Source organism: Corvus brachyrhynchos, unplaced genomic scaffold (assembly GCF_000691975.1).
Source record: "Corvus brachyrhynchos isolate BGI_N302 unplaced genomic scaffold, ASM69197v1 scaffold152, whole genome shotgun sequence".
NCBI classification, from domain to species: domain Eukaryota; kingdom Metazoa; phylum Chordata; class Aves; order Passeriformes; family Corvidae; genus Corvus; species Corvus brachyrhynchos.
Window position 1 is genome coordinate 8,354,138 of NW_008237447.1, and position 15,440 is coordinate 8,369,577.

The 15,440-nt window shown below is 37.6% G+C and overlaps 1 protein-coding gene across 6 annotated transcripts in view; it reads left to right on the top strand.

Annotated features, from left to right (window-relative positions):
- The window catches only part of LOC108446061, a 238,112-nt gene that overhangs the window by 73,950 nt on the left and 148,722 nt on the right, over positions 1-15,440 (top strand). For 4 of the 6 annotated variants that reach the window (XR_001861170.1, XM_017731528.1, XM_017731527.1 and 1 more), the window contains exon 4: positions 4,986-5,035. Coding sequence is in view for 4 of the 6 variants with exons in the window: in XM_017731528.1 (XP_017587017.1) it covers positions 4,986-5,035 (50 nt within the window). In the remaining 2 variants the exon portion in view is untranslated. Of the gene's footprint in view, positions 1-4,985; positions 5,036-12,919 lie in introns of those variants that run through there. The other 2 variants (XM_017731529.1, XM_017731531.1) reach the window with 2 other exon arrangements.

Consider the following 15,440-nt stretch of genomic DNA (forward strand, 5'->3'; position numbering starts at 1 on the left):
ACAAAATTATCCAGTCCAGGTTTACTGGTATCTGAGGTATTGGTAGGTGACTTCTTAATGTTTTTTTTGAATTAAATATGACTTCTCAGTCTTTTCAGATTGACTATGTTCAGCTAGAAACATGCATTTCAAAAAGGGGTATTTTTTTAAACATTTCAATTCATGACAATTCAACAATTGTCAGCATTTTTGATGAAATTTAGAGGATTTCGTTTGCTGTATGGGCATGCACTTATTACCATCTCTAGTATTTTTAATCTTTTCCTCCTGAAAAATGTAAGTTTTTTGGTTTTTGGGGTTTTTTTTAATCAAATAGTTTTATTTGAAATATCACTTTTTTAGGCTGTTTTATACTGTTGAGTTCTGCACCATGAACTATAACTTTAATTTTTGGTAGCTTCTCTGTGGGGTCAGACCTAGTCTTGTTTGACAAACATGCTGTCATTCAGTTGGGAGAGTGGGTGTGTGTCCTTCTTGGATGCTGTCTTGCATGTTGGTTGCATTATCTCTATTGCAAACAGCGAAAATATGTTTGCCAGAGCTCTGCCTGCTGAGCAAGATGAACCCATTTAGGTGGGGTTTTGGTGTTGAGGTGTTGCTGGTCTCTCCCAGGCCCTCAAGAGCTGCCACAGTGAGGGTTCTGTCTGCAGCACCAGCTGGAGTCACCCCTCACCCTTGGCAGCATTCAGCTCCAGCCTGCCTCAGTTGTAAAGCCTGAGCATCCCTCACTCCATTGAGCTACGTTTCCATTTCATGGGAGCTTTAGCCAGTCTGAGGTCCATCTCCAACCTGTCTCTTCCCTTCACTCTTGGCAGTGTAGGGCTGCTATCCCTCCCAGCAGAACTGAGGTAGAGAAACCAGCATCTCTGCCTTGTGTCACTGCATGCTGAGTAGAGCTGCCAGGGTCCTAGGAGCACTGGGGGCACCCTGTTAACACTTGTTAGGTTCAATTGGTTGTATTCTAGGGTAGTGCTACAGATAAAAACTGGGGAAATAAACATCATGCCCCCAAGAGTGATGCACCACGGTGTATCTGAATCCACCTTGAGAACAGGAACCCGATTCCAAGCTGGAAAGCCGTGGGTAGCTGACACGGGTTAAAACAGTTGCATGCTGAAAGGCAGGAATTTGCAGCTTTCAAAATTCAGTGGACATATTTGTTCTTGTGTTTGTAACCAGCCAAGTATGTTGGTGGTATAAGATGCATGAAGCCCACTGCAGTATTAGACAAAAAAAAGGCCATAAAAACACTGCAATGAAATCTGTGCCATCCTGAAATGCCTTGATGCTACCACAAAGGTATTCAGATGGGATGCTTCCCATTTCCACAACTGTTTAAAGCAGGCATATAAACTGAGAGGTTTCTCTTATCCATGGTTAGATGGAGGATTTGCAAAGCCATTTTTTATAGGAAGACTTGAGTCCATAATAATAAAATAAGGTCGATTTTAATACTTCAAAATTCCTTACTTTAATTATCTAGTTTGCATTTCTGTTGGCCCTCTGTTCTTATTTCTTTTCCTTTCTTCACATAAATTGGTGTGGAATGGGATGGGAGAACTTCAGGCATTATAATGTGCATTCCAGGATTGTTTGTGCTGAGCTGACTTTAATGTCTACAGGACTAGGGTCAGAAAAGCCAGTTTAATTATGTACAAACATCCAAGAGCTATAGACAAGAACTCCAGCTACTGATAAGAGTAACCCCAGCACTGATGAGTGTTGCAAAATAAAGATCCCCCAGAAACCCAGTTAATGGCATCTTTGTTCCTAACCCATGGCTTTGTAGAAATCCTGATGCTTTGGGTTTAAATATCAACAATGGAGACCTGAAGTGAAAATAATACTTTGGAAGCAGGGATGAAACAAACTCTTCCCTTTTCATCTTTCCCCAATGATTTGCAGGCAAACACCACCCCAGGCAACTTCCGAACTTCCATAATTGCATGGAATTCCTTGTTAATTGGGCTTTTCTCTTGCTTTTGAGCTCTTTCTTGAGTAATGCCTGCTTTATAATGATTTGTGTGCAGACAATAAATGTAGAGATTTAATAGGATGAAGGCTCCATCTAACAATATTTAGCCCTTAACTCCCATTGAAATCAATACCTTTCCAAATCTCATTATGACTTAAGATTAATATGCATAAAATAGGATTATTATTAAATGTTTGAGGGATAAAAAGAGAATAAAAACACTATTCTCCTCTAAAGGGATTGTGAAAATTGTATCTTTAGAATTGCATAATTGTCCCAGTAACTTGATGCTTTTTACATCATATGTGCTCAGTTTGAAAATAAGAATTTGGTGACTGTGTCTGCAAACTAGAAGGGAAACTTGCTTCATTTCTTCCTTGGATTTCATCACAAATAAAAAACCCAGTCTTTCATCAGACTCTTTATGATGCCTGTTCCTCCAGAGAAAGTGAGGATAACAGTTTGTGATTCACCAGAAGGTAAAGAATCTAAATTATTTTCTCTAAGCAATGCAGAGATAAGCTGACTGAGGAGGACTGAGCAGTATCTTTTGCTCTGACACAAATAATGAAGGAAGTGGAGCTGCTGCTTTTTTTTGCCAGAGCAGAGTCCAGCTTTTGGCTGGTTCAGGAGTGCTGGCAGCAATGCCAGCATCAGCAGGGATGGGCGGCCATCACAATTCTGAGACCTGGCCAAATCAGCAAATTGCATCCTGTATCTCATCAATGCATTAACTCTTGTGAGTTTTCGTGTACGTCCTGTTGTTACTGAAAGGAACAGCAAAAGTACCCAGAAGCCTAACAGGGAAAGATTGCTCTCTAATGCCAAACAAATGTAATCATCAGGAGCATCCATGCTTGGTTCTGGAGTCTAACCATGAGTGATTGAGGTTGGTGGGACATAACTGGTGACATAAAAACACTGTCAGGAAAAAAGGGAGACGAACAGTTATCGGCAAAGGCCGTTGTCTTTTAGTACACATAGTGATAGTCTTTCTCAGGCAAAAATGGCTTTCTCAAACTATACAGATTCTGGTTATGTTTTCTGTTGGTTTTACATTAGGGGGCTTTTGGTTGTTTTTTTCATAGTAAAACTCATTCCACTCCCATGTAGGACCTCAGAGTAAAGGATTACGTACAGCAAATCTTACAAAACCACAGTGTCCAGTTTAATTTATCATTTATCCGGTCATCAGTCATCTTTTCACTGTTTTTGCATTTGCTCAAACTCTCTTGATGTTAAAATGCTTCCCTGCTATTAGATCTGAGCAGAGAAACTGTTTTATCTACAGTTACATTCACAGTCCAGTGGTGCAAACCCAGTAACAGGGCTGGGGTTAGGACTTGTGATAAATCTTTCTGAAATGAGATAGATGTTCCCAAAAGTCACAAACAGACAGGTGGCTAAGGAAATAGTGAGGACATGACTCTTTCAGTTCAAAGTTGTTTGACCCAAATCACAGTTTTTAAATTAAGATAAACTAGCCTGACTACATCAGAAGGCTGCTAATGTAACAAGAGATACCTTTATTTAAGCAGGACACACTCTGGGGTTTGCTGCATACTGATCTGATTTGACAGGGTTTGCACTTTGTCTGTACCTTTTCTTGTTCCTGTTTATTGGTCCATCCCAAAATTCTCAGCATCATGGTTGGTGGTTTCACTTTTAGTGAAAAACATAAGGCGCGTTGGCCAATACAAGTACATGGAATGATGTTCCATATGCCAGAAACTGCTGTCTCTGATGACTGGTAGAGAGGTGATAGAACTCTCTTTCTGTGTCATCATAATATTTTTTTCAAGAGTCTCTTGTTGGCATTGTTTTTGACACTTGTAGTTATAAGCTCAGTTTCCAGAGTCTAGGATTAAAACTGTGTTTGTTTCTTTGGGGTCAATAAGCGTCTAGTGAAATGCTCCCAAAAACCCCTTCTGCCATACCAGTTTGCAGAAAGGATGGAATGTGCTGTCAGTTATTCCCTGACCTTGAGGAGGATCATCTACATCTTCCAGCACTGGAGCTGGTAATAGAGGTTGGCGGATACCATTCTTCCTAACAGAATCTCTGAAGATTTTATCCAATCCAAGCACACTGATTAGAAATTTACTTATCAAGAGAATTATTTGCAACGTGCCTGGTGTTTGTTTGCAACTGAAACCTTTGAGCAGGGCCTTGAATATATAAAGTCTGGTGTAATGCTGACTTGTCTGAAAAAAATGAGTCCATGTGACTCAAATTAAGTATTCACTTTTCAGCTTGATCTCTTGGCACTGAGGAACTCATCTGGGACAATGTTATTCCTGCAAAGGAATTTGCTGAACTTGAGTTGTGCAGTGTTTGCAACACAGTCAAAGCATTCATGATTAGATTATATGGGCCATAGCAAAATTATCACCTTTTTTTCTATGAAGATTTGAATACTACTTGTTTAATGTCTCTCAGACCACACGTTAATCAATGAAATTTACACAAAATATCAGTACTTGAACTTCTTGAATGTCTGTTTGTGCATGGGCTGAAGAGGAGTTCCCATGGAAATACTGTGTGACTAATTAACAGCTGTAGCATATTCTGTACTCATTGAAGAAATAAAAGTTGCTCAGGAAGGCTAACTCTTGGCATTTTCTGACATTAATATTCATCACATTACAGTCTTAATAATGTTCTTTTGGCATGGTGTTTGTTTGAAATGCTATAGAAAGTAAATTAACTCTGTATTTTTCAGTGCCTGAAGAACATTTAATGAGAAATAGATGCTTTTTTATTTCACCAGTTGAACATCTGAGTATCCTTTATAATGACAGTTATACATTTGGATTTGAATAAAAATACACAAAGGTTGATACCACCTATAAAACAAGAGAGTCGTAAACCTTTTTTTGGATAGCATGACTTGAATGATTTTGCTGCTTGCAATTTCTATATAAGAGTAACCACTCATTACTAAATTTTTCCATCAAAAATATGAGAGAGATAAATAAATTATAATTAAACTTGTTTTTCCTCTTTGCAGGTTTCTTTTACAATTCAGCTCAGGCCAGTGAATTTTGTTTAACTGACCAGGTAAGCAAATATGCATAGTTCTTTTTCACAGAAATGTTTTCCAGACACTTGACAACTGAGAGGCTGGTGTTCTGAATTGTTGGAGAAAATTTGCAAAATCTGTTATAAATATTTTCAAAATGTCTTTGTTAGTTTGTAATTAAAAAAAAAGTTGGAATTTGAAGAGTTCTACCCTTTTCATTTAGACAATTTTCCACATTTTCCAGATGTTTGTATTTTTATTCTTTCTCTCCATTCTTTTCTTTTGTACTTGTTTTGTCACATTTTACATTGGTGGGTTTTTTTTGTTTTCTTCAAAGTCTTACAAGTGGAACTTTTTTTTTGCTATCAATTTCCCTCTACCTACCACTTTCAGCACTGCAAATAAAACTGTTTGCTGAGAACTTAAAGGATGATATTTTAATGCCATGGGAATGGCAAAGCAATGCTTCAGTGACTGTTGGAAAGTAGAGATGGCTTTAGAAATTTATTAACAAAATGCAATTCAGAAATTAATGAAATTGCAGCTAATGATATGGCTTGATTGGCACCAAAACAATTAAGGTAAAGCACCAAACTGTACTCCTACTGTGCCCAGGTTTGTAGGCAGGATTCTGTGTTTTACCTATGGAATTTCAGTTTGGATGTGTTGTTGTAGGTAGTTTGCAGAAAACACTTTTTGTCCATCTCTTTTACCAGTATGGGTTTTAATGAGGGAGTTGGGCAATCTAATTTACATGCAGTGCAGCTTTAATATTGCCTACACAAATTTGATAATTTTTGATATTTTTTAATAGAGTGATGTGGAGAAAATGAATTAAAGTTGCTATTTTGAACGGAATATTACGTTCACAGTATATAGATGTGGTTTGCCTTAGCTGAAAAGTTTTTGTGCTTTTTTATAGGCTTTTCCTAGCCCTGTCTAGAATAACCAAATACAGCCAAAATAGTAAATAAGATCATGGTGTTCCTTTGCAAGTCTTTCTCTTATTTCACATTAAAGTGTTCCATAGCTCTAACTTTTTATCAGTACTGTTCATCTCACCTTTAATTTAGATAAACTGTTCTTTGATCATCCTCTCATCATTCTACCTTCTTGACATTGGGTTTTTCTGTGGTGCTGCCAACACTTAGAAAGCTTTCTCAGTCTCAGTTCACCAAGGAGAAATTTCTTCCATTTGGATCTTCTGAAAATTTGTTTCAGACCCATTGGTCCCAATACCCTTTATTTCCTTTAGAAAAATGGATGTCTGCTTCAGCTAGTGCTGCCTTTTGGGTTTGCCTAGTCTGATATTCCTGGGTTTTGTTTGCAAATTAGTCTGCAATCACCCTTGCAAGGAAGGAGAAAATCTTGGTTTAAAAATACCTAGTGATTTCAAATGCTAGTCTTGAGAACTTCTCAAAAGCACTTCATATTAAAAGTTTGGACAAGTGATCAAAGAATAAAACAATTTTAATTTTTTTTCCCCAACAACTGTGCACTCTTTTTCTGGATCTTTGGCTTATCCAAATCAGTCATTTCTCCAAGACCCATTATTCTGCAGACTTCAAATTTTCTTTATGGTATTTTGTTCAAAACACTGAAAGATAAAATGATCAACAGTAAATGAATCTATTAATAATATAATTTTAATAGCTGTAGCAAAAAGATGGCTGTTGATATTGTCTGATCTTTTTATTCTCATATCAAGGTGTCTCCTGCAGAACTCGTCATGGTGTTTGCCTTACAGATATAAATTGTAATGAAATTGTAATGCTTGGATTTATTTGGAATAATAATTGGTTTATTCATCAATATGAGATATCCAAGAAAACAAATCATTCTGGTTCAAATAACTAATTTAATTTTTTTAAGTCTCTGTTTCTTTAAATATCATTAATCATTTTTCTGAAACAAAAATCAATGTAATTTAGTAAGATTTCACCAAATATGTCTTTGACAGGACAATTTTTTTAAATTATTTTAATTAAAAGACTGAAATAAAATTCATCATGAGAACTTTATTTTTTGTGAATAAATTATTTTCTCCCACCTCATGCCAGCACCTTCCATACTCTTTTTTCTTTGTCAGCCACTCTCAAAGACTGCCTGGTCTATGTTTCTGGATAAAATATGTCTGGCAGTCAGTGACATTTTTTTCAAGAAAACAAGTCCAAAGGCAGAGATTAGATCCTCAAAAAAAGTTTCATACAAACTGGACAAGCTCAAGCAGTGGCCCATGAGAATTCCATGGGGTTTAACAGACCAAGTCCAAGGTGCTGCACCTGCGTCAGGGCAACCCCTGGTACCAATCCAGGCTGGGAATGAACAGATCCAGAGCAGCCCTGGGAGAAGGACTTGGGGGTGCTGGTGGGTGAGAGGCTGGACATGCCCCGGCCGTGTGCTCTGGGAGCCCAGAAACCCCCGTGTGCTGGGCTGCATCCAAAGCCCCGTGGGCAGCAGGGCAGGGAGGGGATTCTGCCCCTCTGCCCCGCTCTGCTGAGACCCCACCTGCAGTGCTGCATCCAGCTCTGGGGTCCCAGCACAGCAAGGACAGGGACCTGCTGGAGCCAGCCCAGAGGAGGCCACCAAGGTGATCAGAGGGCTGGAGCAGCTCTGCCATGAGGAAAGGCTGAGAGAACTGGGATTGTTCAGCCTGGAAAAGAGAAGGCTTTGGGGTGACCTAATTGGGGCCTTCCAGTACCTGAAGGAAGCCTGCAAAATGGAGAGAGACTATTTACAAGGGCCTGGAGTGACAGGGCAAAGGGGGAATGGCTTCAAACTGACAGAGAGTAGGTTTGGATTAGATATTAGGAAGAAGATTTTTACTGTGAGGATGGTGAGGCCCTGGCACAGGTTGCCCTGAGAAGCAGTGGAGGGTCCCTGGAAGTGTTCAAGGCCAGGTTGAATGGGGCTTTGAGCCACCTGGTCTAGTGGAAGATGTCCCTGCCTATGGCAGGAGTGTTGGAACAAGATGAACTTTGAGATCCCTTCCAACCCAAACCATCCTATGATTCTAAGAACTGTTTTCTCTCTTTACCAGCTTCATTTATGGCCATCTTTGACCTTAATGGTGGGGATTGTAGGTTTTATGAAGTAGAAAAAATGAGCTAAAATAGATACTTCTGCTCCATGGACATAATATGTCTTTGGACGTATTCCGTACATTTCCATGAATTAATTGTATCCCAGCTAATGAACAAGTCTGTGATGAAGTAACGGGCTTGGCTGAATACAGGTGATGATCAGCAGCTCAACGTGGAGGGTAATGCTGGTCTTTAATACTAGTATTGAAATGGAAGCTGATTTGGCACCTTTCATATCTCTTTACCAACTTAAAATGGGAATCAAAGTATTTTAAAGATTATTCATGTTTTTGATGAGGCCCCTATTCTGTTGATATTTGTGGGGTAGGATGCTGTGAGCCTGCACGACTGCCTGGTGACTGAGATATTGGGTTGCTCTTGCAATACTGTGCAAGAGCAGAATTTTCCATAGATATTTGATAGGCAACAATTCTTACAAGAATTAACTGTCTGGCAAAAAGCTGTATTTTAAAGTTTACCAGGCCACTGGCATTCTCAAAGGCTTTGAAAGCCTGCTAAAAGTATGGCTGCATTGTTATTATACAATTTCTGTGCAGTACACAAATTGTGAACCAGGAATTATCTATATGGACATAGAAAATGAACCAGGAAAAGGCTTATTTTTAATATTTTAATTTTAAATCTTTTGAGCAACTAGTGGCATCTTATATTTCCATTACTAGGAGTAAATTTGGGTTCTGTATGGAAGAATAAAAGCTCTAAACAGCTATTTTGAGGCAAAAAAGTATCATAGAAGTGTCTTCCATGAGAGCTCTGGTAAATGTCACGGCAATTTTTTCAGAAGCTATTTGTACTCTGACAGTGCCTCTTTGAAATGTTCAGAAGTTTTAGCAAGCTAGGACTGTTGTAGCACATCAAGTTACTGGCAGATACAGAAAAAATTATAAGGAACAGCCATCGGGGGTGAAAATTGGATTCAGAGTTTTCACAAGCGGAATCTGGTTGCCAGTGTTACACTTGAACAAAACCACAGGATTCACCAAATTTCTCTTCACTCAGGTCTCAAATACGTAAGGAGATCTATTCACAAGCTATAAACCAAAAGGTATGCAAGCTGGAATTAAATAAACCAGTGGTTCTCTATTAATTGTGCTTCACATAAACCTTCTTGGAAATACCTGGTCCTGGCTCTCTCAGAAACTCTGTACTGGACTTACAAGCCTCAGGTTTCATCTCATGTGGTGGTTTCTATATTGTTGTTGTTTTGAAGTCATGTATGGCATAAAACTGTGTGTTTCTGTGCACAGGGATGAGTTTCATACAGGATCAGTACAGAAGAAATAATTTCAGTTTGTCCCTAAAACTTAACAACAGTAACACAAACAGGAGTAGTTTCTTTACTAAGTCTAGGGCTTTGCACGCATTTGTACTCAGAATTCCACAAATCTCTGGCTGAGTGAAAAAAGTCCTTTAAAAGGCAGTGTTTTTATTAAAAAAATGCAATTTCATTCACGTGCTAAGAATTTCAATTATTGAAAATAACTTAATTCAGAGAAATTTTTAATAATTCCCAGCAGTAAATAATTGCTCTTCTGGACCCTTTGTTTTAATTGGTGACAAGAACATATGAATATGTGCATTTTTGAGAGAGGCTTAAATTTGTTAGAAGGGCTGTTTCTTTTTCAGCTTGGGTGTGCAAGAATATGGACTTTAGTACAAGTGATTATAAAAAGGTTTCCTGTGGGTTTTGCTGTTGTGGCATTTTGATTTGCTAAGAGGGTACTTCTCTTCAGTTTATATCGGTAATGGAAGACCCCAGAACTCACATTACGTTTGCACATATATTTTTGTTTGCAGTATTTTTATTTAACTAGTCCTATATTCACTTGCATTTTCCCTTCTTATGTAGTAATATCTGCTGGTCAGCTATGCTAAATCCTGAGGATGACTTGTACGGCAAATCTCTCCACATTTTTTCTGCTCCTGAGTGACTTTCTTCAGGGTGTTAACACATATATCTGCCTTTTCCCAGCAGGAGGTTATCACCAGAAATTCCCCCTCACTTTGCTCACATGTCAGGTCCTGCACCCACACAGTTAAACACAACTTTAGTTCAGGTGGACCCCACCTGTCCTGTGCAGATCTCACCTAGGCAGGAAGAGGAGCCACCCCTGAAGAATAAAAGTAGTGTGTGCTTCCGTCCTTGGGAGAGAGATGCTTAGGGAAGGGAAATCCAGCCTTCATTCCCAGATCAGGGCTGCTGTCCTGGCCCACTGTGTACACTTGAGAAGTCAGGATCCAAACCTCTGTCTCCCTTCAAGTAGCTCTGCCACTTTCCTTTTTTAAAGGAAAATGAGATTATTTTGAGATCATTTGAAATTAAATACAAGCCTTGGAACAATAGGTTCTGACGGGTATGGAATAGAAGGTGTCCTAGCATTTTGTGCTAGGTCTATAGACCTGGGAAAGCCTAACCATAAGGCTTTAAGCTAACTAACCAATTAAAATATTTTTTTATATTCCTTATGCAAAGCTCTCATACAAAGTTGTCAGCGTACACATATATGGGCTCTTCTCTTGGAGTTACATCCAGACAGAAGAAGCCCTTGTTTTCAGAAAATGCAGATTTTGACAGATCTTTGTATGAGTACAGGAGGCCACTTGCAGGGTCAGGCTCTCAGCAAACTTGGGAATTCTTTTTGTCCTGCCATCAATCTTGCAAAGTTTGATAATTTCATTAATGCTTCAGAGGTTGGGTGTGAGTGTGAAAGAACTCCTCCTTTCATGCTCCCTTTAACTTTGTAGTTTAACTTTGCCTTAGTAGTTAGAGAGGATGATTTTAAAGACTCATTCTAACTTCAGACTTCGAACAGAGTTTATAAAAGAAAGAATATCCAAGACACAAAATTAAGCACCAAGTTGTTTTGGTTTTTTTTAAATGTCATCATCTATGCAGTATTCTTGCAATCATGGCTCCAAGGAGAAAGAAGTCTGAAAAATAATTTCATACCTTTTAAACAATTGTAAAGCAAGTATTTAAGGCAATTGCTTGTTATGACTTTTTTCTTCATTCTATATTTTCTTATTTTCATAAGGAAGTGGCAAATGAAACATAAATTATTGGTTACTTGAAGTGTTAAGATTTCAGCAGAAATATCTCATTGATTTAGTTCTGTAGAGCTTCCAATTTACTTTTATAAATTAGTCAGACATGTAAAAATAGGATAGTGTTATGTGATTTTTTTTTTCCTCAAATATCTTCAGGCAGTAGAATGTCAGAAGTTACAGGAGCTGAGAGCTACAAGCCTCATCTTGGAACAGTAGAGATACAACTATTGTGGCTTTGGCATTTTCTCAAAATGAATAACTGGATGAGATACTAACTTGCTTCATTTTTACAGCATCTTAAAAACTGTCATATGTCCAAAGGCTTAGTTTTAAGTAGTTTTTCCTGGAACATTTAAGGGAAATTTCATCTAAATATACTTGCGGTATTATTTTGTAGTTTGAACTGGTATTTTCAAGATGCTATTTTTGTTATTGCATCTTTTATGTCTGAAGTTTTTTGATTACTTTTCATAATATATAGCAAAAATGAACAGCTGTTCTACAATTTTCTCATGATTTCTCAACTGTTTCAGTTTTTATACCCTCTCTGGGGATAGTTTTTACACAGTATTGACAACTTTTTTTTCTGATCTACTTGAATACAATTAAGCAAACAGTAAAGAAGAAAATTCTAGAAAGGATGGGGAGGGATGGCTTGATAAAAATGAGTTAAAATATTTTCCAACCTTTCTACAACTGCCCTGTTGGAAAGACCAACAGCTATAATAAATTAAAGAAGGGAGATTATAGAGCTTTTCTGCCAACTGTCTTTTAAGATGTTAATATGTCCTAAAGACTTTGTATCCTATTAGCTTACAAAAGTTTTAAAACAAAACAAAATGTTTTCTAGCAGGAGCATCTAATTCTTCTTAAACAGAAACTACACTGTGAAGAAATTTTGTTCTAAGGAAGTTGCTTGTGTTACAAGGGGAAACATATGAAAGCAAGTGAATGGCAGATTTACAGGTCTAAATCTGCTCTCCATGTGTCACTCTGAAGACCTAAGGTGGAAGGGACTTGCTAGAAAATTATGGCGCTCAAATTCATACTCGTATGTGTATCTTAGTCTCCTTGAGTCTCAGTGACTGTAATGTTCCCTTCATGCTTTTAAGAGTAAACAGAGTAGAAACCTTAAATATTGCAGGTGTTTTTATGTGCAGGGTGCCTTTAATGGTGTGGCATATAGCAAAAGAAAAACATCATGGATCTGTCAGCCTGAGCTTACAGGATCTGTGGTACAACTCCTGCTTCCCACTGCAAATGGGTATCAAACTGAAGTCCAAAATGCCATCACCTAGAAGAGAAGACTTTGTTCATATGTATAATGAGATCAGACACACACAACTCTGGGGTTTTTTTGTCTATTTCTGTTGAGCATTGAACTGTCTCGGCACAATCCTGTGCCACGTGCACTGGGATAACCCTGCTTGAGCAGGGAGCTTGGACCAGATGACCCTTTGTGGTCCCTTCCAACCTGACCTATTCCGTGAATAAAAAGCATAATATTTTTAAAACTGGAGAAAAAAAATTACAGCCACATTTCACGTGCATCTAATGATGTAATTCCTAGGGAAAAGTGTAGAGTGCAGAATGAAAGAGTTAAAAATGTGCTAGGAACTATATAACACCAAGCACTAAGGGCATATATGGAGCATTATGCTTTGCTTTATTGTTCTTCATCACTGAGGTTTTTTGTTTGGGTTTTTTTTAAACTTCCCCGTCCTATTTCTAAACTATTCTGTACTCCTTTCTTTCTCACCTCTTCTGCAGGTTGAAACAGACTTTGGACTTTGAGTACTTAGGCATCATCCAGAGGAAGAAGAGTAATTTAAGAAATAATATATTTGAGGAAGGGGCAGAAGGTGTCTTGGGACAACCCTTCACATGGCAACACATAGGTTTCCTAGAACATGATGTGTTTGGGGGCTTTCAGTTTTTCCCCCACAAACTTCATCCCTGTCTGGGTTGTCTTGCTTTTGAGCCACTTGCTAAATTGAGACTCCAAATGTCTGCGATAAAGAGATGCAAGTGTGCTAGACTGGGCCCATTGAATGTACAGATGCCAGACTTATTGGGAGTGACACTGTGAAATTAATATGTACACACTGCAATTTAAAGGATAATATTATGCAAATATTCCTAAGCATGACATGTTAAAAAGTAGTTACATTTTAGACACATCCATTAATATTTTCTCTTGAATATCAAGTACTTCCTCCCACCTGCCATCTCTTCCATGTTTTCACATGCTATGATGGTTAAATGTCATAAAGCTGTCATAACGCTGTGACTAGGCTTTTTGGTTAGTAGAATCTAGCACAGTCTGCATTTATATTGTGCTCAGCACTTTAAAAATAGATTATACATTTCAAGCATTACCAAAAAGACATATTTTTAATATCAATTTCTTCCTATGGGGCAGGTTCTGAACTGCTTTTGCTGTTTCTTGCATACAGCACTACTGTGTTTTGCCCCTAAGCAGCATATGGGAGGAAAAAAGGGTTTAATTCTGAGTCCTTCTTGTACTCCCACTTCAGACTTACCTTTATGCATATGATACTGTCACTCACTTTGGAAAAGAAGCAGCAATTCTAGGTGCTCAGGGTTAGGCCATACCTTCCTACTCCCCCCCTTCTCCCGCCAGTCTCTCACAAACATCATAGTTTTTGAACTGTTCTTAACACATGGATTTAAATGCCAGAATTCCACACTACAGCTAAGCAAGCAAATGAATTGCCAAAGTCTGCAAACAATCACAGCTTTTGTAGAATCTTGGTAGCATCTGAAAGTCAGTATTTCATTTTTCTGATCAAGGCTTCCCATTAATAGCAGTGTACCTGTGCCCTGTAGTGCTAGCATTTCTTCTCCCCATTTGTGAACCTATTTTTATCGTGAAGTACTGCAGAATATTGCTCATGTTCTGTTTACATGGACATTCTAGGCTTCAATTCATGTGTGTTCTTTTCGACAAATTATATAAAAGCAATTGTAGTTTAAAAACACCACTTTGATTCGAATTAGGAAATCTACTGGCAGTGAAGAAGTCTTGCTTGGAGACTTAATAAATTAACCAACACACTTGGCTATAAGCATGTAGTTGTAATGGCAATACTATGAAAATATCACCAGCAACATCATGGTTATGTATCTTCAGTTTAAGCAGGAAAAATATCCTCTTACACACTTAAAGTGATTGAATTTAATTCTGAAATGAGCAAAATATTTTATGTGGAGTATTGCATTTTCTAATGTTTCTCTATCCAAATTTGTTAAAAATGTACTGCTCACAGACCTGCTCATTCCTCTAGGAAAAAAAAAAATAGGTACTCTAGAAAAAGCACAGTTCTGAATAAAACCAAATAAAATTACATCTATGAAATACTTATTTAAGGTTATTGAAAATATGTAAAAATGTAATAGGTATATACATGTAGGATATAGATATAAGATTATTACTTATGTTTAAACTTTATAATCTATTCCCTTAATTCAAAAAAATGCAACAGTTTTTTACTTTACATATACTGAGATTTCTTGTTTTGTATTCCAATTAGAAAGTAGGAATCTTTAGGAACTGATATCAGGAGAAGTTAAAATCTGATAGAAATCTAGATCATTAAGTACATTTGACACTCTGAAGTGAGAAGAGCAAAAGGAGGAAGAAAATATTTAGATTAGATTATATTCCAACAAGAAAAGGCAAACTGAAGTAAGGAGAGCAAATGGACCTGTCTAATCCAAATAAAACATTTTACCAATGAGAAATTATGAAATACAGGTCACATGGATTATGGAACAGTATTTTTTTTCCCTGCACCCAACTTTTTAGCAGTAACAAGCAGACAAATTACACCTCATTTTAGAATAAAGAGTAGGTATTTGTGTGGTTAAGTGTTTGAATGGCAATTAAATATTCCTAGAAGTTGCTATCAATATAATAGACTTGATTATACAGAGGAAAAGAATTCCTGTTAATGATGCTGTTATTTAAATAGTACATCATAGGTGTACTTCCAGGAAATAAGTTCCCTCAAAGCACAAAAATCCACACTGGGAGAGAAGATCAGAAGGAGCAATGATTTAGTTTATTCCACATAGGATATGATACAGTTCTTGTCATCATAATATCTGATTACTTTCTGGTGGTGGATTACACTATGGGATTAGCATTTGCTGTTTAGCACTCTGCCATTGCAGGACGAGACCTGTAGACTTGGGGGAAGGAGGAGTAGGAAAGATGCGAAAACTTGCTTAAATATGAAAAAATTCTACATTTTGAAATACTAAATGA